This window comes from Moschus berezovskii, chromosome 9 (genome assembly GCF_049115385.1).
Source record: "Moschus berezovskii isolate FMDL1 chromosome 9, NW_MosBer_1.0, whole genome shotgun sequence".
NCBI classification, from domain to species: Eukaryota; Metazoa; Chordata; class Mammalia; order Artiodactyla; family Moschidae; genus Moschus; species Moschus berezovskii.
The window spans coordinates 90,516,255-90,542,869 of NC_142468.1; the positions used below are offsets into that span (position 1 = coordinate 90,516,255).

Consider the following 26,615-nt stretch of genomic DNA (forward strand, 5'->3'; position numbering starts at 1 on the left):
ACTAAGCTACTGGACTGCTTCTGGTCCCCTGTTCTGATTCAAACACTATCTCTGACTGTTTCCATCTTCCCCAGCCTTTCCCACAGCAGCAGCAGCAGCAGCCCACTGCCATCCTCTTCCTGGCAGGAGACCCCCTCTCTGCCCTTTGGAATGAGAGCACTGAATGGGCATCTAGAAGTCATCAAATGTGGCTCTAGGTGTGACCTGGCTCTCAAAACCCATTTCAGCAAAAGCCCAGATTTAGAAACAGAGCAAGCATGAAGTCCTCAGAGGAGAGACTGGAGCTGGGGGAGTGGGGAGGGGCCGGATTTACCGACTGTTGCAGTTTGGTAATGGGGTGCCAGGAAGACGGGCGTGAAGCAGAGGAAGGCAGCCAGGCAGGTGGCATCTCTGCCGCTGCGTTTGCAATCCCTGTGAAAGATGTTGATCTTGGATGGCTCAAAGTGGAGGCTGGCATTGATCTGAACCACAGGGCGGGACCTGCAGGAGGAGGGAGAGAAGCAGGGGTGGGCAGGGTGCAAGGTTGCCCTGCTGGGACCTGGGGGAAGGTGGAGAGCCAGATAGAATGGGATCTCTAAAACCACTGCTGGAGGGTGAGGTGGTGGTGAGGCCTGCAGAGAGGGGCTCTGGTGTTACAGGATTGGGCAAAAATGTGCACAAGCAGATGAAGGGCAGGCCAAGTAATCTCATAGCCCCTCAAGGCAACCCTTCGTCATTTTCCTAGGGGTGTGCTCGCTACAGACCATACTGACATCCTTTTGCCTCCTCATCACATCAACCCTGCATGTCCATTACAGTAATCTGGAGAGCTTTAAAAACTCCGGATGCCTGAACTAGAACAAAACATTTTAAAATCTGTATGGAAATATGAAAGACCCCAAATAGCCAAAGCAATTCTGAGAAAGAAAAACAGCTGGAGGAATCAGGCTCCCTGACTTCAGACTACACTACAAAGCTACAGTAATTAAAACAGCATGGTACTAGCACAAAAACAGAAATATAGATCAATGGAACACGAAAAAAAGCCCAGAAATAAATCCACACACCTATGGTCAATTCTTTACCAGCTGAGCCACCAGGGAAGCCCCAAAATACTGGAATGGGTAGCCTATCCCTTCACCAGCAGGTCTTCCTGACCCAGGAATTGAACTGGGATCTCCTGCATTGCAGGTGGATTCTTTACCAGCTGAGCTAACAGGGAATCCCTAAGGTCAATTAATCTATGACAAAAGAGGCAAGAATATACAGTGGAAAACAGACAGTCTCTTCAATAAATGGTGCCAGGAAAACTGGACAGCTACATGCAAACAAAATGAAACTAGAATATTCTCTAACACCATATAGAAAAATAAACTCAAAATGGATTAAAGACTCAAATTTAAGATTTGTGTTTTCCTGTGAAAACATTTCAAGATGTTTTCCTATGTTAGAGGACAACATAGCCAGGACACTCTTTGACATGAACTACAGTAATATCTTTTTGGATACACTTCCTAGAGTAATGAAAATAAAAACAAAAATAAACAAATGAGACTAATTAAACTCAAAAGCTTTTGCCTAGCAAAGGAAATCAAACAAAACAAAAAGACGACCCACAGAATGGGAGAAAACATTTGCAAATGAAGTAACTGACAAGGGATTAATCTCCAAAATATACGAATAGCTCATGCAGCTCAATATGAAAAAAGCAAACAACACAATCAAGAAATGAACAGGAGATCTAAAGAGACATTTCTCCAAAGAAGACATACAGATGGCCAAAAAGCACAATAAGAGATGTTTAACATTTCTAACTACTAGAGAAATGCAAACCAAAACTACAATGAGGTATCACTTCACACTGGTCAGAATGGTATCATCAAAAACATCTACAGACAATAAATGCCAGAGAGGGTGGGGAGAAAATGGAACCTTCCTTCATTGTTGGTGGTAATATAAATTGGTACACCAGTATGAAGTTTCCTTAAAAAACTAAAAATAGACTACTACATGATCCAGCAGTCCCACTCCTGGGCATATATTCAAAGAAAACCATAATTCAAAAAGATACATGCACCCCAGTGTTCACTGCAGCACTGTTTACAATAGCCAAGACAAGGAAGCAACCTAAATGTCCATCAACAGATGAATGGATAAGGAATATGTGGTGTATATACATACATATATATATGGAATACAAAATGAAATATTACTCATCCATAAAAATAATGAAATAATGATATTTACAGCAATATGGATGGACCTAGAGATTACCATATTAAGTGAAGTCAGAGAAAAACAAATATCATTAGATATCACTCATATGTGGAATCTAAAAAAAGATACAAATGAACTCATTTACAAAACAGAAACAGATTCACAGACTTTAAAAACAAACTTACAGTTACCAAATGGTAAAACTGGAGGGGAGAGATAAACTGGAAATATTTGGGATTAACATATATATATATAGTACTATATATAAAATAATCAACAAGGCCCTACTGGGTGGCACAGGAAACTCTACTCAACATTCTGCAATAACCTCTATGGGGAAAAACTCTGAAAAAATGGACATATGTATATGCATAACTGAGTCACTGTGCTGTACACCTGAGACACAACACTGTAATACTCTAAAATAAAAGTTACACAATCCTGACCCCCAAATTGCTCTCCATGTCAAATCAAACCAGAATCAGCATCACCATATCTTAAAGCAATGCTTCTCAGACTTTAGTATATTTGCACATTTCCTGGGGATCTTGTTAAAAAGCAGGCCTGGTATTTCTAGCAAGCTCTCAGGTGAGGCTAGTGCCGTTGGTGCCTGGACCACACTTTGGAGAATGTGCGTGTTAAAGCACCCCGGGTGACTCCAATGTGCAGCCAAAGGAGAAAATGACTCACAGTTCTAAGACTCCCCATTCATCCACCCATCCCAGCACTGCCCCATCCAGGCAGTCAAGGAAATACGAATTTACTCTTGCATTGACTAAGTCAAACAGAGTTAGTTTGCCTCTCCAAACCATGTATTTAATAAAAAGAAACAAGTGTAGTGAGTTTTACATGGTTCAGAGTTTTAGCATAATTATCTGTGCTAATACTCTGCTCTTCTGAGTGCAAGGGGGATGGTGCCTCCTCTGTGCTGTGGAGTGAGAAGGGTAGGTTTGAGTCTTGGCTCCTACTGGACAGACCACGTGATCTCTCTGATGAGGAACTGTGAGAATCAAAGTATGTAAGTGATAATGCCCTTTGACATTGCAAAATGCTGTGTAAATACAATGGCTTTTATCAATGGTTCTCAGACTTACGTGCCTACTGGAAGTGAACACCTGGAGAGTCTTTAAATGCTTGAGTTCTTGACAGAGAAATTCTACTTTAAGTCGTCTGGGTAAAGCCTGGGTAATGAGAGGTTTAAAAGCTCCCAGGTGATGCTAATGGCAGTCATATTTGAGATCCGGGGAATTTGACTCTAAATTTTCCCTAGAGGGCTCCAGCCCACAGTTTCAGCACCCCTCAGGTAGCACTCAGGTTTAGACATCACAAGCTTGGGCTTGATTGAATCCACTCTGTGGGACCGATTCTTCTGGTGTATGTGTATCTTGTTTCCTGTAAAGAACGTAGTTTATGTGTTGCCCCACAGACTTGGGAGACAATGTCTACCCCCTAACCTGGGCCTTCTTCACCTGTCTTGCTTCCTGGCTAGAACCAAAGCAGTGAATACATTTAGCCCAAGCTGCTGTCCTACCAAAGACCTAAGATCCCCACCTGCAGAGAAGGCCTTCAGAGAGAGACAGGCTGTGGCGCCGGTGCAACTTCCTGGTGGGACCTGCAGAGACCCCGCTTCCTCAGCGCTGCCCAGAGGTGTGGGGGAGCTGACACTTGGGCCATGGCACTGGGGGGACACTAGGAGCTTGCAGATACACTGCTCCCCGTTGCTCCCCTAAGGGGCTGCTGCAGAAAGCAGAGGTTGTATTCTTTCTGCCTCTCTGGAGATGCTGGAGCAGGGAGCGGCCCAGAGCGTGAGTCTGCAGCTCATTAGGTATTTTCCTCTCGAATCCCTCTCCTCTCCTCCTGCTTCAGTTCCCCTGGACCCTCACTTCTGCTTCTGGGACCGAAGCCCCTCCCACAGCAGTGCAGATGCACAAGCGTTAGCCTCAGGCTCTGTTTTCTAGGGAACCTGGACTAAGACATTTCCTGAGTGGAATGTAATATTCTTGAGGACCAAGAACATAAAGATTCTCCCCGTGAAGTCATCAGCTATCTCTGTTTAATATCTTTCTTAAGTTGTATGAAAAATGTGATTGCACTTATATAAAATTATATGCAGATGGTAAAAGACTGGTAAGGAAATATGCCAAAATATTAATAGTGGTAATGTTAAGGTGATGAAACTATGAGTGATTTATTTCACAAATTTTCTTTAAGTTATTGTATTTATAATAAAAGTATCAACATATAAAATATTAGCTCAAATTTTTTTTGGCTTAAAAAGTAGCTGACTATAGACGGACTTTTAGAAAACCTTTTTTTTTTTTTTTTAAAGTTGCAGACCATTGCTTAACACAGAACCCAAGTACAAATGCATGGCAAGTATCTGATGGAATGGTACAGAAATGAGGTCCTGAGAAAGGAAACCAGGGGTCAAAAGGGGTTTGGAGGAAAGAAATCTTTCACACTAGGGGAGGAGATCCTCCCAGCTGAGGAGAATATCCTCAGCCTGTCCCTTTAAGAGAAGCCAAGTGGGAGAAAAAGTCAAAGGGGGTTTTTAGCCACTAAATAACTTTAAAATCTCTGAACCCCACACTGAAAAGAGGGATTTGGACTTCAAAATAACTTACAGTGATTCCATAAAAAGGAAATTCGTAGTCACAACGGGATAAGAATAGGGTGAATTTGGCCAACAGTGATTAAAGACAAGGGACAAAGAGTCTAAAGCATGTCTTTTAAACCCTGTATCCATCAGGACCCTCAAGAGAGCCCAAGAATCATGAAAAATGGGGGAACCAACCACAAAATCACGGCGTTGCCAAGCGCGCCCACTGCCAGGTCTACGAGCCCGTCCTCATCGAGGTCCAGTTGCCCGTGAATGCTGCAGCCAAAATACTGGAGGCCGGGAGCCAGCTCTGAGGCGGGGATTCTCTGCAGGAAGTGGAAGGAAAGAGCTGGGTGTGGGCACCCACAGGAGAGGATACAACTGGGAGCTCTGGAGACAGCCTGTTTGAAACCGTCAGGAAACTTCCTCAGCCCAAAGCTATCTCCTCTCCTGGTGTGTTTTGGAACCTGAATTTCTACCATTAAGTCATTCTTTTGGATTAAAATAATGTGTCATAAAAGGGTCCTCCAATGAAAAGGGAAAATGGGGAAAGATGGGGTAGGAGATAAGAAATACAAACTATTACGTATAAAGTAAATAAGCTATGAAGATACAACACAGGGGATATAGCCAAAAATCTATAATAACTATACATGGAATATAACCTTTAAAAATTGTGAACCACTCTGACATACATCTGTAACATACAATATTGTACATCAACTACTTAAGAAAAGAATTCCCCACGGAATGTAAATACACATTACATGGCAGGTAACCCACCACTATCTCTAAGTGTGGTATATTAGGCTATCTTACTAATAAAATAGGCAAAAGTGATGACCCTGAGGGGAAGGCGCTTGGGATGGCTCACTTTTGGGGACAGCACTGTTTCTAGCCCGAGGCATTTCCAGAGAAGACGAGCCCAAATAGGCCTTTTCCATTCATTTGTTCAGTCGTGTCCGACTCTCTGCAACCCCATGGACTGTAGCCCACCAGGCTCCTCTGTCCATGGGATTTCCCAGCAAGAACACTGGAGTGGGTTGCCATTTCCTTCTCCAGGGGATCTTCCTGGACCAGGGAACGAACCAGCGTCTCCTGTGTTGGGAGGCAGATTCTCTACCACTGAGCCGTTAGGGAAGCCCCAGGTCTTCTCCACATGCGGTCAGTTGCATGAAAGCATGTGAGGGCCAGTGGGATTCAGGTCCTTGGGGGGTTTTGTTATTCTGTTGTTGGGGAGATGAAGTTAAGCAGGGAGAGGGTATCCACAGGGGTGACAGGAAGGTCTTAAGACTAATTTCAACTTGAGGCAAGTTGAGCTAGGACAGATAGCAATCCTTTCCTGGGTGAGGACAGGGCATGAGCTACTAGGACTCCAAGTTCTAGCTCCATTCATTTTGGGGGTTAGGGTGGGGGCCGTTACCTGCTTCGGCGTCTTCAGGATGCTGCCTTGGAAGCCATGATAGATGTAGATGACGCCCCCATGGTTGTCTTCCAGAGGAGCTCCCACCACCACATCGTTGTAGGAATCTTGATTGAGGTCTCGAACAGAGGCAATGGAGGAGCCGAATCGGGCGTTCTGGTAACCGTGGGAATCCTTCAACGTTCCATTGTAAATAAACCGGTCCTGCAAAATCAGGGGCAGGAAAAGGCTCAGGGAGACTTGGCAAGGGCTCTCAGGGTAATGCCTCACTCTGGCCTGCACCATCCCCTCTGTGCTTCCCTGTTTCTTTCCCGCTACAGAAACCCAAGGACAGAGGAGGTTCCTCTCCGCTCCAGTCTGCAGGCATGCACGGGCCTCCGCTTCCCAGTTTCTACCATGGACACCTGGTAAGGCATGGGTCAGGTGCCCCTGGAAAGCGGGCCAGCGTCCGCGCTCCGTACCTGTATCAGCTGGTAGACGTACACCCGGCCCCGCTCTCCGCCCTCGCTGAAGTACATGGGCGCGCCCACCAGCAGGACGTCAGTCACGCCATCTCCGTCCACGTCCACCGAGGTGATCTCGCTCCCGTAGTAAGAGCCTATCTGCGGCACAGGGAGGGGCAGGGGCATGGGGCTGGGCTGCTGAGCGGCCTCCCCTTACCGGTGGACAGCCTCGGATCCAGACCCTCTGCTGAAAAAAGAGGGCCCCCTCCCCCCACCGCCAACACTTTTCTCCTTAACCATTCTGCCACCACTTGCTGCTGCTGCTGCTAAGTCACTTCAGTCGTGTCCGACTCTATGTGACCCCATAGACGGAAGCCCACCAGGCTCCCCCATCCCTGGGATTCTCCAGGCAAGAACACTGGACTGGGTTGCCATTTCCTTCTCCAATGTGTGAAAGTGAAAAGTGAAAGTGAAGTCGCTCAGTCGTGTCCGACCCTTAGCAGACCCCACGGACTGCAGCCTACCAGGGTCCTCCATCCATGGGATTTTCTAGGCAAGAGTACTGGAGTGGCTTGCCATTGCCTTCTCCGGCCACCACTTGACTTTCCATTATTTAACTTTTGTTGTTCAGTTGCTAAGTCCCCCATGGACTGCAGCACGCCAGGCTTCCCCGTCCTTCACTGTCTCCTGGAGTTTGCTCAAACTCATGTCCATTGAGTCAGTGATGCCATCCAACCATCTCTTCCTCTGTCACACCTTTCTCCTCTTGCCCTCAATCTTTCCCAGCATTAGAATCTTTTTCAATGAGTCGGCTCTTCGCATCAGGTGGCCAAAGTATTGGAGCTTCAGCATCAGTCCTTCCGATGAATGTTCAGGTTTGATCTCCTTGCTGTCTAAGGGACAGCTGTCAAGAATCTTCTCTGGCACCATAGTTCAAAAGTATCGATTCTTTGGCACTCAGCCTTCTTTAGGCTCCAACTGTCACATCCATACATGACTACTGGAAAAGTCATACCTTTGACTATATGGTATAACATTCCAAATTATGCATGTGCCAAACGTGTTTAATCAGTACTCTGTTGGACATTTAACTCATTTTCAGTATTTTATTTTCCAAATAACTCTGGGTTAGCACCTTGGGTGGTGACTTGTGATTTCTTCTCAGTATTTGAGCACTTACTGTGTTCCTCTCTCTCCTTGGGTGCCATGCCTCCAACTCAGTTAGAAACCTAAGGGTCCTCCTGGCTCCACTCCCATCTCTCCCGCCTGCAGTCTCCCCACAAGTCCACTTGGTGGATGCCAAACATGTCCCAAATCCATCTTTTTCCCTCCTCCTGGATGCTTCTTCTTCAGGAGAGGCACCTTCCAAAGGACCCCCCATCTCCAGACTGCCCTCCAGCCCACCCCTGTGGGGAGCTAGAGTGGCTTCCAGAAGCTGACCATGCCCCTTCCTTGCTTTGAGGGGAAATGTCCAAACTCTGCAGTGTGACCCTCCTGGACTGGCCTCCCTGCCTCCCCAGCTTCTGGCCCCCTCCCTCTGGTTCCCACATTCTCCGTGACATACTAAGTGATCTCTGTTCTCCAAAAGCCCCCTGCGCTGGCAGGATTCCCAGCTTCCCCTGCACATACTTTTCTTTAGCCTGTACCCTTTTCTCCTCCCCTCTGTCCAGGTCATGTCTATCATCCTATAGGTCACTTCCTGTTCAAAGACACCCCTGGCCCTCCCCACTCCATCCCTTGCCGTGGGGCCCCCTTCTCCATGCTCTCCCCCAGCCCCGTCCTCCTCCCCCCAGCACTGGTTCCCCCCACAGACGCCCCCCAACAGTGGCGCTGCTCCTCCAGGCCTGGGTGCTGTGCCTGGCACACAGGAGGTGCTCTACAAATGTTTATAGGAGCAAGGAAAGAAAAGGAGCCCTTCCCTAGGACAGGCCCTGTGTGAGGCACTTTACAGTCTCACACTGTCTTGGGGGAGATCATTGTCCTTATTTCACAGGGAAGTAACTGAAGCTCAGAGAATTTGAGTCACTAGCCCAAGGTCAGAAGGCCGGTTACAGCCAAATTGGGTTGGAACTCTGATCCATCTGACACCCAAGCCCATGATTCTCCCTTCCTGGCTTGGCGTGTTTTCAGAAGAAATTTATCCTCAAGCATTAAAAGCTTTTAACTGAGGAGAATGATGAAAAAAAAATACAGAAGAGGGAAAAGGGAAATTATAAACACGGTGTGGGGAGGGGAGAGATGTGCCTACACGAAGTGATTAAGAGGCAAACAGACAGCAAAGAGGGAGGCAGAAGGAGACTGTCTAACTATGTGGCCTCAGCTATATGGGTCACGGTGATTTGGAATCCACTTAACTTAGCTGCCTTCAGTGCTGTGGTTTCTCATTTGGGTGTTGGAGGCAGATCCAGGCAGTAAAAATATCATATATTCTTCGGCGAATTCCCTCCGGCTCTCAAGGTCTAATCTTGGATTCCTGAGAGCCGGCCCTGGGTGGGGTATGGGCCGGCAGTGTGGAGGCTGGGACCAGAGCAGCGCCCGGGTCCCCCAGTGCCCTTGGGATGGGAAGAGGAATGGTGCAAGGATGGCTCCCTGCAGCTAGAGGGACTGAGGTTAGACCTGGCAAAGAGCGTGTCCTCATGGCCAAGGGCAGTAGAAGAGGCAGGAAACAGGGCTATTCCTAGGTGCCGGAGCACCAGGGGCAAGCCAAGAATAACAGGAAGGACCTGGACAGAGCTCAGCGCAGCGCAGGGTGCCATGGATACTGGATGCTGCCAGGCCGGAGGGGCCAAGGCCTTGTGTGGGGGTTTTGGGGGTCAGGAGGTAGCACAGTGTAGGCAGCCCCACCAAGAGTCCAGGATTCTGAGCTTTACCCAGTGAATCTACCCAATAACCTTGGAAAAGCTGTGTTGCTTCGCAGGACCACAGTTTTCCTGGGCTATTGAAATGACCTGTATCAGAACCCTGTTTCCTGATCTTTTCACCATCATTGACTTTAAACATAGCTTTCTCCCGTGCATTTAAGACCTCCGAACATGAGACTCTTAGCAGCACAGCCTAGTTGCCCACCACGTCTTGCGGGGGGCGGTGCTGTGACATTGGCGGTTGTACCGTTCTGCATTGTGCCCGTTCCAGGGAAGGAAAGAAGTTGGCATCTTGGGGCACCCCTGGGGCTTTGTTGTGGGCGGAGGCATGACTCCTCCCACTTCTGGTAGCACCGAGGGGGCATGAGGAACACGAGGGCCCCTTCAGATGCCTATGGGGCCTTGTTAGCCCAAGCTGGGAAGTCATAGCCTGGATGTTGCCTCTGCCAGAGCCCTGAACTCTAGACACGACCAGAGAGATGCTGGTGGTCGGGGCAGAGGTCTGGCTGGCGCACCAGAGATGAGGGCTCCGTGAGTTCTCCAGGTTCTCGTTGCTGCAGCAGGGTCTGAGATCTGGCTTTCTGGGGAGGGAGCATCAGCTCCAAGGTGGGTATAAAGCAGGCATACACCCGTAGCCAGGAAGGACGTTTCTGGGTCTGGGGGCAGTCCTGTGAAGGACTAGCTGAGCTGCAGTCCCTCCCAGCCTCGCCATTCCGTCTGCCCCGCAGGTCGGCCCCGCCCCCAGCCTCGCCATCCCGTCTGCCCCGCAGGTCGGCCCCGCCCCCAGCCTCGCCATCCCTCTGCCCCGCCTGCCGGCCCCGCCCCCAGCCCCCTCTGCCTTACCTGCTCGCCCCGCAGGGCCTGGTGGATGGTGAGACTCCGGTCGTTGTGCATGGTGAACAGGATGACTTTGCCTGTGTGGTTGAACCGGGGGGCTCCGGCCACGTACACCCGCCCCTGTCTGGAGGACACGACCGATGTGACTGTGTACCCTGCCGTGGGAGGAAACAGGCTAGTCTCTGGCCCCACGGCCTGGCAGACCTGGCCAGGGCCTGGCGGCCTGGATAGGCTGCTGAAAGGAGAGCCTTCAGAAGAGGCTGAGCAGATGGTAGTTCTAGACGGTAGTTCCCAGGCTCAGCCGAGGAGGCCTGGAAGAGGCAGGCTCGGAAGGGCCTGGTGGACGGTGCAGGGAAATCGCTGCGCCCACCCTCTGCTGGAGGGCATCGAAAGAAGCCAGGTGGGGTCACTAAAAGGCATCGCTGACCTGGAACATGCGCATCACCTGCTTCACTCGCCTACAGGTGAGCACGTGAGGTAACAGGGAGCCGAGAGAACAAACCCAAGCCATACTTCTTTTTATATTGGGCCGGCTTTGTTTCTGATCCCCACTAGTAGTCTTTCTGGGGACCAAGCAATGTCCTGTTCATTACCAGGATGCCCTGCTAAATGGTCCACCAAAATCTGAAGGGTTGGCTGTGCAGAGGCAAGGAACTGCTCTGCTCAGGGCATGTAGGTGGGGGATCTCAGGGAGTCCTGCAACCCCAAAGCTCTGCAGCCCCAAAGCGGGGAGTGCCCAAGCTTCTCTACATCCACACACGTATGCCACTCAGAAGAGAACAAGACGGAAACCCAGGGGCTCTTTGGGAAAGGCCTCCAATCCATGTTCTCGGGATCTGTTCCTCGTCCCTGTAAATTTCCAGTCGAGCACCCAGCTCTGGGGAGTGACTGTGCAGCGTCCTCAGACAACTCTCCTGAAAATGGGACCCTTGTAGGTGTGCAAAGCCGAGAGTCCTACTTCCTGATTTGGAGAGTGGATCCCAGTTTTTAGATGGGTGTCAGGCCTTGCTGGTAATTCCTGGGTGCTTTCTGGGGAATGAGCGCTCCTTCTGCTCTGTGTGCCTGTGTGAACACCTGTGTATATGTGGGTAACTATCTCTCGGGTCCCACCAGAGAGATAGTTGCTTTCAGAGTGGCTTCAGGATGCACAGAAGCCAGCTCACAGTGGCCAGTAGGGTGGGAAACTGGTTCTAGATACACCATCTTTGATTCTTGGAAAGGTATTCTGGGAAGTAGGGTAGGTGAGAGCAGGATATCACATGGAGGGTGGCTAACAAAGCCGTGTATTCAGAACAATCACAAAAATACGACGGTACAGCAGGCTTAGCCTTGTGCGGTGGAGCAAGGGTTTCTTCTAAGCTGAGTCCTCAGCAGTATTACTGAGAGTATTCTCATTGACCCCAGGCGTTTGGGCTTCCCCAGAAGGAGGGACAGTGGTAATGGGAGGGTCCTGGGAGCTGAATGTCCTGGGGGCAGGCGAGGGCCAGCTCTCAAAGCTCTAAGTAGTGCTGAGAGCTTCCTGCTTCCCTGCTGTCTGCTGGCTGTGGTTGCAGTTCCCATGTGGCTCTCTGACCAGCAGGCAAGGCCACCCTGAAAGCTAGAGAGCCTCCCTGAAGGCCCGGGGCCGGAAGTCTAACAGCTTCCCCAGTGTGGAGGCGGAGAGCCTGGCCTCCCGGTCTCCTTCCCCAAACTCCCCATCTCCCTTGGGGCACAGAGGGAGGAATCTTCCAGAGATCCCCCACAGTGCCCTCGCTGGATGAACCCCCAGAGAGAGGTGGAGCAGAAAGGCGCTCCCTCCGGACTCCCACCCAAGGAGGGACCATGGTTGGGCCTCATGAAGGGTCTTCTGGGAGGAGGAACAACCTTCCCATCATGGAGAGGCCCACTGCCAACTTAGTTCACGGAGAAGTGGGGTCTGAGGCTGCAATGGTGATAACTTCACAGCTGGTAGACTCGGTTCAGAAACTTAGGAAGAGTTACAGACAATGGGAGCCCTTACCCTTTCTGCATGAATGGCAGAGGCTCTCTCCTACAAAGCTGGAGGTGACTGGCCTATGGTTAGGGTCTCACAGCTGGGACCTGTCACCATCAGGTCAATGACTCACACTTTTCTTTTTACGACCACCTTCCCTGGTGGCTCAGAGGTTAAAGCGTATGCCTCCAATGCGGGAGACCCGGGTTTGATCCCTGGGTTGGGAAGATCCCTGGAGAAGGAAATGGCAACCCACTCCTGTACTCTTGCCTGGAGAATCCCACGGACGGAGGAGCCTGGTAGGCTACAGTCCATGGGGTCGCAAAGAGTCGGACATGACTGAGCGACTTCACTTCACTTCTAAGGTACTTAAGGTTAGCTTCCTTTGTGACTCAGCTGGTAAAGAATCTGCCTGCAATGCAGGAGACCTGGGTTCGATCCCTGGGTTGGGAAGATCCCTTGGAGAAGGGAAAGGCTACCCACTCCAGTATTCTGGCCTGGAGAATTCCATGGACTCTATAGTCCATGGGGTTGCAAAGAGTCGGACACGACTGTGCGACTTTCACTCACACTAAGGTGCTTAATGGGAGATGACTTCTGCCTTGATTGTAACGCAAAGATTTGGACATGACTGAGCGACTGATCTGAACTGAGCACATCCTCAACTTGCATTTTTGCCTTGGGGAGGCAGACTTCCTGCACTCAATTCTGAAAACATACCAACAGCTGCCGGAGGGTCTAGAGGCATCAGTGGAAACAATTTCAGGTCAGATTGCTTGTCATTTATTCTGGCAGTCTGCATTCATTTTGGCACCAGGCACCAGTTTTATGAAAGACAATTTTTCCACGGATGGGGGCGGTGGGGGAGATGGGGAATGGCAGACGAAGCTTCGCTTGCTTTCTCGCCTCCTGCGGCATGGCCTGGGCCACGGCCTGGCTTGGGGACCCTGATTTATTCTAGCTATTAATGGAGAGCCCATGATGAGCCAGGCATGGTGCTGGGCGTGCTGGATGCCAGCCTGGAGAGGCAATGACTCTTGACTGTGCTTGGCTCAGCACAGACGATGCACGGACAAGCCCCTCGTCTCGTGTTTGAGCATGTTCTGGACCCCCAAATCCTCTCCTGGCCCACCGCCCACCAGCCACCCCTCAGCCCTGACACTTACCCAGGTAGGCACCGTGGTTCTTGAGCTCCTCAGGGAATTCCTTCAGGTAAGACTCACGGAGAGGAATGACCTTTCCGCTGCTGGTCTCTTTTAGCACAGCTCCGTTCCAGTCATAAGCACCCACGGCTCCCAGCAGAATCCCGTCCTGACATCAGGGAGGGGGTGCACATCAGCTCATATCCCCCGGGGTGCCCCTGGCCAGGAAGCTGCCCCACATCCACACCATGAAGCATCCGCGTGCCCCATCTGGCACCTCCTGCCCAGTTCGTTAATGGCCCAACTTCCAACCAGGATTCTTGACTTTAACAGGAGCTGAGGGCTTTCTTGCCCCACTCCATTCTTAGGATAAAGTGGGTCAAGCTGATCCCAAGCATGGGATCTTAGGAAACAAGGAATGTTCTAGAAACAAGCTCCAAATCCAGGACCAAAGTTGCATTCCATTCCAGGCTTCAGAACCTCTCTAGCAAATCCCTTGTCGCCATCCCTTCCTTCTGACACTCCTTTAAGTGATGAAAGTGAAAGTCGCTTAGTCGTGTCCAACTCTTTGCAACCCCATGGACTATATAGTCCATGGAATTCTCCAGGCCAGAACACTGGAGTGGGTAGCCTTTCCCTTCTCCAAGGGATCTTCCCAACCCAGGGATCGAACCTAGATCTCCCGCATTGCGGGCAGATTCTTTACCAGCTGAGCCACCAGGGAAGCCCCCTTCAAGTGGTGCACGTATGCTTTTCTGGGCTTCCCAGGTGGCACTAGTGGTAAAGAACATGCCTGCCAAGCAGGAAATGGTAAGAGTCGTGGGTTTGATCCCTGGGTTGAGAAGATCCACTGGAGGAAGAAATGGAAAATCCACTTCAGTATCCTTGCCTGGAGAATCCCCTGGCTAGAAGAGCCTGGCAGGCTACAGTCCACGGGGTGGCACAGGGTCTGACACGACTGAAGCGACTTAGCATGCACACAACCTGTGCTTTTCCTCCTTCGCAGTGTCTGAGTTGCTCTCCTGTCTGTAAACGCTACTTCTTCATTTGTTCAGTACAAATTCACTGTGTGTCTGTCTTAGGTCAGACACTTACTTAGTGCTGGGGATACTATCCCTGCCCCCACAGAGCTCACAGACACTAAAATACATACGCAAATAAACATAACACTTGCAAACCGTGATAACTGCCACACATTGAGGGCTGTGATAAATCCTGGGGTGAGATTGAATTTAGATTGAGCTGGTGCTCAGGAAAAGCATTTTGAGCAAGTGATGCTTACTTACCCAGACACCTGGAGAGATGAAATAATTTGTGCAAAGGCCCTGAGGCTGGAGACAGTTCAGAGACTTTGGCTTCAAGGAACTGAAAGCTGTTCGATGGGGCTGGAGCCCCGAGTGAGAAGAGCAGGGTGGTTCAACATGAGGCTAGACAGGTAAGCCAGGGCCACGTCTGTGGCAGCCAGCACCTCAAGGACAGGAGCTTGTCTTTAATTACAGGGTAAGCAGATGCTCCGATGCCTGGGCAGGAAGATGGGGAGCTCTGGCTCCCTGAGGGGAGGCCTCCAGGGTCATTTCAGGGGGACTGGACTGGGTCTATTCACTCTCTGGGCTGCCCCTGAACTCTATGCCCACCCTCAACCATCCACACAACTAGTGGACACAGGAAGATGAACAGCAAGCACTCAGAAGAGGGAGAGCAGTGACTAGGGACAATGAGGTGCTGAGGAGGGGGTGGAAGCAGGAGGGGCCCCCTTCCTGGGTCACCTTGGTGATCACGAGCCAGGGGCACCTGGCTTTGCCTCCCAGCTTTGGAATGTTAAAGCACAAGCTGGTGAAGTCATCTCTCTCCCACTAAGCCCTCCTTCAACCCAGCTGGTGGGTGGAATTTGAGGTTTCCCCACCATTGGTGCCCAGAGTACTGAATTTCTCCTTTCCTGGTGGCTCAGTTGGTAAAGAATCTGCCTGCAAGGCTGGAGACCCAGGTTCCGTCCCTCGGTGGGGAAGATCCCCTGGAGAAGGAAATGGCTACCAACTCTAGTATTCTTGCCTAGAAAATTCCATGGACAGAGGAGCCTGGTGAGCTATAGTCCTTGGGCTCGCAAAGAGAAAGACACAACCAAACGACCAAACCACTATCACCAAAGACAGGGGACCAACAGAAAAATGTGACTCTGGCCTGGGGACAACAGAGCCATAACTGAACACACAGGCAGAGGCCTCAGCACTGATTTCATTACTGGTAGTGGAGGAGGCAAGATTGGGAACTGTAATAGGCTATGCTTCCTTTTCTCATTGCCAAGGTTTCACTTTCAAGAGTAAAGCTGATCATATACAAGGATTAAAGTCCTAATATTTTAGAGGTTGAACTGACTGTTCAGACAGGATGTTTTTACAGCTATAAATAAGCCTCTCTTGGGTGAGTCTGATGTGCTTGGTTGTGTTTGATGTTGCATTTTCTCATTAGCTTTCTCTCTCCTACTCTGGGTGCTTCAGCCTGGGAGAGTCTGACAATCTGTCGGGGCCAGGATCTGGGCCAGGGCCTCAGAGACTGCTGCCAGCATTCCTCACTCTCGGGTGTGCTCCATTCTTGGCAAGATCCTTTCTCATCCAGTCACCCATTTGTGGGAGACCAGCAGGACAGTTATTATCTGCACTAGAATAATGAGCGCCCACGATTCAGAGAGGGAAAGGGGGTTGCCTGAGGTCACACAGCAAGTCAGTGGCAGGGCTGGGATGGAGTTGGTCAGAGGAAAAAAATGCTCATTGGCTTCCCCAGAAGCCCCTAGCTTCTGCTTTCAATATGACAGCAGGCCAGTCTGCTTCCTGGGGAGGCCTTTGAAGATGAATGTTTGGCTTTGCAGATGGCTGGAAACCTCTGTGATGTACTGAGAAGGCCTGGCTTAACTGGGTGCCTGGGGTTCAGCTGGGGGAGACCTGATGCTGACTCACCACACGTGGGGCTTAGAAGTTCCACCGGAGTTTCTGCATTCAGCGGCACTGGGGCGTTGAGGGTTTCTGGGCCCGCGCCTTGTGCCAGGCCACCCCGGCAGTGGCTGCAGGCAGGCTTGTGCTCCCAGTGGGAGGCCCTCTCCTGAGCAGGGTCTCCTGGGGCCCTGCTGCAGACAGGGTGCCCCGTGAGGAGCGGGCTGGCTGAGAGGGCAAGCCCAGGCCACCAAGGCAAACCTCAGGTGGTCACCATCTTTTCCCAGTTGGGAAAACCCAGACCTTTTTTTGAGTTTGGAAAAAATCTGGAAGCATGGGACGGAAGAAAGGGCCAAAGATTTGATAGTAGAAGCCAGGCATTCAAGCCCAGCTGGAAAACAAACAGAAGGGCGTCGTGGGAAAGCTCCGTGTTCCCCGCTCCAGGCCTGGCACTGGCTCCCTCACTTATGGCCGCCTTCCCTGCAAGGTTTCCGGGGCTTCCACCACATATGCCCAGGGTGTGCCTGGGTGGCAGCTAACCTTCCTGGCTCTGTGCAGAAATGAGGATATGGGCTTGGTGGCCCCCAGAAGATCTAAGGCCAAGTGTGTGCCCTCCCTGAGGAGGACCTGTACCTGTACTTGCCTGAGCCCTCACGATTGGATCCTGCCAGCTCAGCTCTCAGCTGTCCTCTGACCAGTCCTGCAGCAGAATTACCTTCCCACCTCAGCTGAGTGCTCCCTGGTGTGTGACCAGATCTCCCCAAACTCCGTGTTCCTGTCCCCAGCCAGGGTCAGGCCACATGCCCAGCACAGGAAGCCACGTAGTCTAGAACAGTGGTTCCCAGCTGGGGGTGGCTTAGCCCCCAGGCAATATTTATTAATGCCTGAAGTCAGCTTTGGTAGTTACAGCCCAGGGTGGTGTTGGGGGGGTGAGTAGAGACTGGGGTGCTGCTGACTACTTATGACGCACAGGACAGCCTCGCAGCAAAGAAGTACCCAGCCCATATGGTCAGTAGGCTGAGTAATCCCAGGCCTGGAATTAGACCGTGATCTCTGGTGTCAGACATTCGATTTCCACTTCGAGCTCCAAAGCCTCCAGCTGTGTGACCTTGGGAAAGTTCCTCTCTTTCACCTAGCCTAAGAGTCCTCAGCTGTAAATAGTTCTGAGACTATTCTGTAGTTCTGTAAATAGTTGTGAGAACTAGCATTCTGAATCCTTAGCAGGGTGCTTGGCAGCCAACAAGGACTGCATTCATATTAGTTCCTCTCATTCATTAATTCAGCCATAAAATACTTCCAGGGAAACAGGGGTCCTCAGATCTCACAGTCAAGTTGGACCTCCAGATGAGTCTGTGAGGAGTGATCTGACAGAGGCCAGAACAGCCTATTTTGAGGGCCCACAGGAGGGGGTGACCTGCTGAGGGGATGGGTGGGTACATGGCAGAGTTAGGAAAGGATTTTAAGAAAACCTTCCTTGATTTCTTTGTTGGTTAGTCCCTAAGTCATGCCTGACTCTTTTGTGACCCAACAGACTGTCGCCCACCAGGATCTTCTGTCCATAAAATTCCCCAGGCAAGAATACTGGAGTGGGTTGCCATTTCCTTCTCCAGGGGATCTTCTGGACCCAGGGACTGAACCTAAGTCTCCTGCTTTGGCAGGCGAATTCTTTACCACTGAGCCACCTGAGAAGCCCTCCTTGACTTATTGCTGCTACAGCTGCTGCTAACTCATTTCAGTCGTGTCCGACTCTGTGTGACCCCAAAGATGGAAGCCCACCAGGCTCCCCCATCCCTGGAATTCTCCAGGCAAGAACACTGGAATGGGTTGCCATTTCCTTCTCCAATGTGTGAAAGTGAAAAGTGAAAGTGAAGTCACTCAGTCGTGTCCAACCCTTAGCGACCCCACGGACTGCAGCCTACCAGGCTCCTCCATTCATGGGATTTTCTAGGCAAGAGTACTGGAGTGGCTTGCCATTGCCTTCTCCGACTTATTAGGAAGTCTCAAAAGGCACACTTCCAGTTCCAGGCCTCAAGATTCAATTCCACACATGTTTTTCAGACATCAGCTCAAAGGTTGAAGTTCAGAGAGGCAAAAGGATTTGTCTGAGGCCACACAGCCAAACAGAGCTCCCCTCTGGCCTGGTAGAAATGGAATGAGGACACCGGATGACACCAGTTCCTGATGTTGGAGAGGCAGGGCTGTGGGGCCAATGGAGGTGGCCCACGGTGGTCCTGTTCACAGGGAGACCACCTGGAGGGCACGGAGTGCTGGTCTCCTCCCCCAGGCTCTCCTCGGCTTCCTCGCCCACGTGGCCATTGCCAGAATGGTCGTAGGGAGGTCAGGACTCTGTCCCCAAGAGCACCGTCTAAGGCAAATACATTGTTAAGAGGGTGGATGATTGCTTTTACTAGTTGCTCAGATTCTCTCGGTAGAAGATGTTTTCAACAAGCCTAGTGGAGCCTGAGGAAGGGATCAGTGCCTGGAGGCTGAGATGGGGTTGGGCAGGAAAGACCCAGAAATGGGACTGCAGTCTTTCTGTGGGGAGGGGCCCTGCACCATTCATGGGGCTGAAAGCCGTAGGCTGGGGCAGTGAGGAGCGGGCGGGGGGTTGAAGGGCATGCTCTTACTTGACTCTTCATTCCAGATCAGAGAGATGGTTGTTTCTACTCAGAGGTCCTGGAACAATGGCCAGGAGTGGGGTGTTGGGCACCAGGGCACAGCCTGAGGACTTGTGGCTGGGCTTCTGAGGACCTCAAAGTACAGAAATGTTTCCTGCCACCAGGGGTCAACTTGCAAAGAATTCAGAACAGCATGGCAGCAGGCCTTGGCCTCATGGGGGCAGCCCTGGCTGCCTGCCCCAGAGCTGGCGGGGGAAGAATCCACCATCTAGGGGAAAAGGGGGCTCAAAAGGCATTTACAGCCTTTAGGTGTCAACCCCTCATTTCATCATTATGGATGAGTTTCTTCTACTTTTGATTAAATAAGACATGCAAAACGAGTTCAAATGCAAAACCTTTAGGAAAGATGACAATTTTAAGGCTTCAGCAGCTGAGAACCTTACATAATTACCTCTAACCATAGCTGTCCTGTCCATGAGCCCAGGAGGGCTGGTGAAAAAGGCACAGGCTGAAGAGGCCAGGGGGTGGCTGGGGCTGTTGGTCTAAGGGGTAACCCCACACCCCACCCCGCACTGCCTCAGCCTGTTTCAAATGTAATTAAGGCTGGTCCTCCTAGACCATCATGTGTAGTTTAAAGAAAAAACACTCTGTTCTCATCTTGGGTGAGTGGCCAAGTCTTTTGTGTAGATAAAGTCCACCCTAATAAAACTGCTTCCTTCTGTAAACTTTCAGTGTTGGGGAAATTTACGGAGTGCAATGCAGGAGAGCCATCACCACGGGCATCAATTATTTATGGTCCTCTTCCTTCCACCACACCTTCCCCTTGTGGCCCATGGGGATTATAGGCTGAGAGCTATGGACCTCTTCTGCAAGTTTTCTGGCAGGTTCATGCAGCTTTTTCTTGGTTACCCGGATTGACAGGGAGTTCATCACCTCAGCAAGCAGCCAGCACTAATAGAAGACACTCTAGCTCTCAGCAACCTTCACATTCATTTCCAAATGCTAATGGAACCATTGGCTTACAAATCCATTCTAAAATTTGGCCAGGCATCCATAGCTAATTTTGCTGATAGTAATTTCCAGAATATTCTTTCTCCTTTTGGCTAATCAGGACTACAGTTTCCTGGAGCTCTGGGCCCCTGGTTTTCCCAGCAGCTCTGATTTCTGGCCATCCTGCTGGAATGTAGTAATGCTTGTGGCCTGGAGCTGTGGTTCATCCAGGGGCCCGGGGACTCTAGTCCTTTCTATCTCTTGTTGCTTTTGCCCTTCCTAACCTGAAGCTTGCTTTCCTTGCCAGGTAAGATGACAGCAGACCAGGTGATCAGACCTAACCTTTCCTCTGCCATCTGTGAACATTCTATGGGTCCTTCCCTTGGGACTAGGGATCCTTCCTTCTGACAGAGCTCAACAGGCCCAGGGCAACTGAAGATTCAGCACATTTGCAGGAAGCAGCTGCCTGAGGGTGTCTAGGGAGCGTTTCCAGAGGAGATGGAGCCCCAAGGTTCACCCAAGAGACGTACTCACTTGGGCTCAGGACCTGTTCTGGGCAAAGTTGAGAGGCTGGACCTTCTTGTCCCCAATCCCCAGAGAGGTCTGACTGATCCTGATAGCGGTGGGTTTGGACTCCCAAGGACAGGACGACTGTGGCCAATTATGATGGCATGACCAGCCTAGCACTGGAAAACCTCTGTACCCTAAAATAGCAACCCAATGGCCAGTCACAGTGCCAGACAGGCCACCATCACTGCATCCATCCTTTGGATTTGGAAGGATTTTATTTATTTAAACAATTATTTAAAAAGTCTTAGAGTCTCAAATTCAAATGTAATCATTGTCTTTTTCTAAGTCTTATCAGATGAAAGCTTCCAGATGTCTGTCATTTGAAAACAAGACAGGGTGACAGAAGAACTGGGGTTTCTATCTACGGAGTGGGGAGATGCCTCCTGGGTTTCTCCAGTTAGGGGAAGAGAACAAGAGTTGAGCATGTGGAGGAAGCTACAGGAGGCAGCTGATGACCTTGACCTCAATAACAAGTTGAGGACCTGAGTTATTGGTCTCCCCTTTGCAGCAGGGGAACTCTATTGATCCTGCAAGAACTCATTTTGTTTGACACACTCTGCTGCTTGGGCCATTGTCAAGGTTCATCTAAACTTCCCTGAATCCCTGCAGCTTGTCTTAACCTTCCTTCTCTCTGAAGTCCCTGATTTCTGGGCACACACAGATCACAGTATTAGAAGCAGGAGACTGAACTTATCATTTAGGAGTCTTTCTCCCCAACTAGACTGTGAATTGCTGTCAGTTGAAATGTTACCCTCATCTCTATATATCCCAGCCCCTCACACATGGCCAGGCCCAAGGGGAGATGGTCAAAAACTGACCTTGGAATGGAAGATGGAGACACAGGACATTCTCTCTCTCTTGCTGTCCCCTCCATCAGGGCTGGCCCCCCATGTGTGCTCAGCCTTCCCCCAGTCCTGTGAGTATAACTTCCTCTCTTTTCTTGCCTGCTGCCACCCATGGCTGCTGAAATCCTTGTCCTCAGGGGCCTGTCCAAGCCCCAGACTCCCCTGATCCTCCCCTGAATCTCCTTTCCCTTAGCCTGGGCCTTTCCTTCTGTAAAATCCTGATCACACGTGGCCTTGGCAAGGACTGTTTTTGTTTGTGCTAAACCATGCAGATCTTAATTCCCTGATTAGGGATCAAACTTGTGCCTCCTATAATGGAAGTGTAGAGTCTTAACCACTGGACCACCAGGGAAATCCCTCATGCTGCCTTGGTAAGTGTTAGATGGGTCCACGTGGTTCCCCATTGATCAGGGAGTCTCTACAGGGGCTCCATGGATGAGCGGGCCTCCTGAAGTTATACACCTGTTCTCAGAAGTCTGTAATTTTGTCATCTTATTCTCTAAGTTCAGGACTGCTGTTCTGCATTGTTTTCAGGCTGACTCCTATTTAGCAAGAATAAATTCTGCTTCCTTTTGATATCTTAGTCTCATTTGACAAATGTTTGTTGGATTTAATGAAATTGATTTTCATTGTTGCATTTTCTAACTAGCCCTGACCCCAGAGTCAGGAGTCCGGGGCTAGTCCAGCTGGAACACAGAACTTGATCCCTGACCTGTGTGAATGAATGATGCCCTTGCCCCTCCTGGTATGCAGCCTCTTACCCTCAGACTGGGAGCTTCCTGAGGGCTCTTGCCTCTGTACCTCCTGGGATAGAGCACAGGGCCCACCACAGAAAAGATTGGCTAACGTGGCCACCTAAAATGGGACAACTATTACCATCTGCCGACTCTGCAGGGCTGTTTTTGAGCATGAATGAGGCACAAATTTTCTGAAAAAAATTAAAGTGCTTGGCACATATTGCACGACTACTGTCAATACAGAGGAGTAATATTTATATCTTGCTGTATTCAGTGGGCACGAGATAGTCCAGATGCAGCTCAGGAAACGCTGAGCGTGAGCCGCACTTCCGTCCAGCTGCCCGCTGTGCTGGGCATCCACCCCTCTCCCCTCCGATCTGGGATCTCTGACTCAGGCCCCCCTCAGATTCCACCCACTCTCATGGAACAGCCGCTCAGTGTGGGGGAAAAGCACGAGGCTAATATTTCTCTCACTTGTGTCACTTCCGCAGGTCATTCGGCCTTCCCAGGACGTGGCTTCTCTACCTGGAAACTGGGAATAAGGAACCCCGCTATGTTCACCTCACAGAGGAGTGGGGAGAATTCAGGGGGTTATTGAAAGTGATGCAGAAGTGGGATGGACTGATAGGTCTTTTCTGGCAGATTGGGAGGCATGGTCCCTTCCCAGGGGGCCAACGGGGCAGAGCAGATGCACAAACCCAGGGCACCTATCAGCTCGGAGTGTGCTCACAGGGGCGTGTGCTGATACCAGCAACACAGGCTTTCCCCACAGGCACTCTCAGCCAGGGCTCTGCCTCCAAACAGCTCTAGAAGGAAAGCATGCTCACAGCTATGGACTCCTCTGCCCCTCTGGCAGGCTTCCCAGGGGGCTCAGTGGCAAAGAATTCACCTGCCAATGCAGGAGACTCAGGAGACGCGGGTTCAATCCCTGGGTTGGGAAGATCCACTAGCACAGGATATTGCAACCCACTCCAGTATCCTTGCCTGGAAAATTCCATGGACAGAGGAGCCTGGCAGGACACAACTGAGCCACTGAGCACGCATGCATATGCCCCTCTGGCAATCCTGTGAGGTTTCAGCTCCATCTTGAGAACCAGATCCAGGTGAAGCACATGCCCCAGACATAGCACAATGCTGGTGACACCACGGGTCTGCTTGGGACCTCAGCAACGGGACACCGAGCCCGCATGCAGAGAGGCCCCTGTGGGCCGCCTTCTGGAGCACATTTGGGACTTATGCCCACATGGACACAGGGCTGGGCCCCTCACAGGCTGCCTCGGGCATGCAGGGCACTGTTAGAGCCCAGGCAAGGGGTTTTGCCACTCTTGCCTAGTTTTTACACAAGGCTCTGTGGACCAAACAGGACCCTTAGTCCTGGGGGCCATGTCCCCACCAGCACTCTGCACAGAGAGGGCTTGAGACAGCTAACTGTAAATTGATGATCTTGATGTCCGTCTTCTAGCCACAGAGATGAGAGGCAGAGAAACCCCAAGAAAGAGAGCAAGGGGGATGAGAGAGAGCCCAGGAATGGCAGGATAATGACCTAGGGAGCTGAGAAGAGTGAGCGGGGGGAGGGCAGCTCTAAACCCATCCTTACCTCCACCACGTGAGAGGAAAAACCCGTCTGTGACATCTCCAGCCCGAAGGAGGTTTCGTTCTTGTTTGTGCCTGAAACAGAGGGACCGAAAGATGTCAGCTGCATGCATGACTTCTTAGCGCCAGACACGTCTGCAGCTCAGTCCCCAGCACCTGTGACCTGGAAGCACTTTCAGTGAGGTGAGACAGGGCCCCAGGTCTGAGTCCAGCTCATCCACCCCAACAGCAGGCCCCTTCCAGGTGGCCATATGGGTTTATTATTAGCAACCCTGCTGAAAAGGGATTGGGACACCTTATATTACAGGGCACGCATACTATGAGAGTGTCAACATAGGGGAAAGATCCAGAAAAGTGCATGGAAAGAAATCATCTACATTATTGGCAAGAAATGGAATTTCCCACTTTGTTCATTCCTACTATTCACCAGATTCGGTTCCAGGTGCCTCTGGATGGTTCCCAAATTGTAAATCGACCCTTAGGAGGAAGAGTTATCACCACCACAGATTTGCACAAGAATCCCATGTGTGTCAAAAGCTCCTACCCGCAGAGGGGCTCGGACGTGTCGATATAGACAATGTTCTCATCACATAAGGCGACCATTTGGGGAATAAAATCACTGATCTGGATGCTTAATTCTAGGGTAAGGGTCAAACGCAGGTCCCTACTCTCTGTTCCTTTATCACTGTTTCTGGGGGCTAGTTTTTCTCTTTTCCTGTGTCTGTAGCTCATCATTTCCAATGCAGAGCAGGCTGCTCAGGCTCTGGGATGCTATGCTGCCTTCTCTTTCTTTTGACGCTCCTCCCATATGTCAGAAGAGAACCCAGTATGGCAAGGTCCCCCCTATAGCAATGTATGGTGCAAAGGAGCCCTGCGCAAATCAAAACTGGAGTTTGGATCATAAAGAGAGAGGCAGTCTGAGGGAACCTTGCAAAATGGTGGGGTGGGAGGCTGCAGGACTCGGAGTAAGTGTTTCAGGCTGTGGAGTTGGGCTCAGCTGGGCTCAGCTCAGGCTGCCAGATAAAATACGGGATGCTCAGTTAAGTTTGAAATTCAGACAAACAGTGAATGGTTTTTTAGTATGTCTGCCACAAATGTTGTATTTTATATTTGCTATATCTGGCAACCCTCATTCAAACCCCAATTCCTTCCCAAGTGGTGGGAGCTCTGGCAAGTCACTTAGTCCCTCTGAACTGCAGTTACCTCCATGGTAAAAGGAGGAGCTTATCAGCAAAACCAGACTTCAAGGTTGTTTGGAAAGCGTGGAGCCTCACGTCCAGCACAGGAGCGCTGGGGTTTATCAGGAAGGGAGGACTTCTAAACCCTCTCATCCTGTGGGGCTGGATTTTTTTTTTTTTTTCATGTGGACCATTTTTTAAAGTCTTTATTGAATTTGTTACAATATTGCTTCTGTTGTTTATATTCTGTTTTTTTGGCCAGGACTTAGCTCCCTGATCAGGGATGGAACCCTGCATTGGAAGGTGAAGTCTTAACCACTGGACCATCAGGGAAGTCCCTGTGGGGCTGGATTTTGCTCACATGGGCTTCACCTGACACGAGCCCAGGAGCATGAGCACCTCTCAGGAAGCAGTGCTCACCTTCCAAGCTGAAGATCCTGTCCCCAAGGGCGTCGACAATGTCCTTCAGGGCCGCCTCATCGGTGACGTTGAAGAAGTGCTTGTCATCAGGGTCACTGGCGATGTATTTGATCTCATTCAGAAAAGCTTCTGGGTTGATGCCCCTGCGGTTGTAGTAGCCCAGGACCTGCCAGGGAATGGGCAGGGGCGACAGACAGGACATGGCACAGACCCTCCACACACCCAGGGTAGGCTGGAGCAACTGCTCTAAGGTAGGGTGCTGGGAGGCTTGGAGGTGTTTTCCAGTTTCTGAGGTTTCAGAACCTACCTGGCAATGGAGGGAAGAAAACACCCACAGCTGTTGTGAAGATGTAACAAGGACAGGCCCATTTGAGGGCCTGGATGGGTAGTTCACTGCCCAGAAAACACTCCTCACCCACAGAGTCCCCAGGGGGTTGCTGGCAAAGCCTCTAGAAGGTAGGCAGGGCGGGATGGGTAGGACAGGACTCACGGCCACGGCATATCTGGTCACGTTGTCCCTCTCGCTTTGCTGGATCACTTTCTCTAGGTCCGGGCTGTCGTGGGACTCCCCATCTGTGATGACAATCATCACCTTCTTGGCCCCTTTCCTTCCGCCCTTCTGGAAAGCCTCTGAGCTGGAACCCAAGCACAGGGGAGGGTCACAGAGGGAAGTGGGGATGGGGCACCCCCCCAAACTCCTGCAGAGGTGCGGCCACGGGAGCCAGGGTTAAGCCCCCCGGCAACTCTACAGCTGTTGGAACCTCAAACCAAAGAAGAAGCTGGATTGAGACACCCAGACTACTTGTCCGCTGGCTGCTTAGATAGGTCTTAAATCTGCTTGTCTTTATTTATTTAAAAAATTTTAAAATTTTGTTGGAGTATAGTTTCTTTACAATGTTGTGTTAGTTGCTGCTATACAGCAAATTGAATCAGCTATATGTATACATTCTGTGGGCTTCCCTTGTGGCTCAGCTGGTAAAAAAAACCCACCTGCAATGTGAGAGATAGGGTTTGGTCCCTGAGTATACATATATAAATACATACATGTATGCATATACACTCTCTCTTGTGGGTTTCCTTCCAATTTAGGTCACCGCAGAGCATCCCTTGTGCTCTACAGTACGTTCTCATTAGTTATCTATTTTAGACATAGTAGTGTATATATGTCAATACCAATCTCCTAATCCATCCCTCCCCCCTTCCCCCGTTATCCATACGTTTGTTCTCTACATCTGTGTATCTATTTCTGCTTTGCAAATAAGTTAAT

The 26,615-nt window shown here is 50.5% G+C and overlaps 1 protein-coding gene across 2 annotated transcripts in view; it reads right to left on the minus strand.

Annotated features, from left to right (window-relative positions):
- The window catches only part of ITGA11 (integrin subunit alpha 11), a 129,966-nt gene that overhangs the window by 24,379 nt on the left and 78,972 nt on the right, over positions 1-26,615 (minus strand). For both annotated transcript variants that reach the window (XM_055436940.2, XM_088839942.1), the window contains exons 8-16: positions 25,839-25,983; positions 25,349-25,514; positions 23,755-23,825; positions 13,498-13,642; positions 10,366-10,514; positions 6,680-6,820; positions 6,219-6,422; positions 4,991-5,121; positions 314-480 (exon numbers count right to left, since the gene is read on the minus strand). In XM_055436940.2, the coding sequence (XP_055292915.2) occupies positions 314-480; positions 4,991-5,121; positions 6,219-6,422; positions 6,680-6,820; positions 10,366-10,514; positions 13,498-13,642; positions 23,755-23,825; positions 25,349-25,514; positions 25,839-25,983 (1,319 nt within the window). The remainder of the gene's footprint in view (positions 1-313; positions 481-4,990; positions 5,122-6,218; positions 6,423-6,679; positions 6,821-10,365; positions 10,515-13,497; positions 13,643-23,754; positions 23,826-25,348; positions 25,515-25,838; positions 25,984-26,615) is intronic.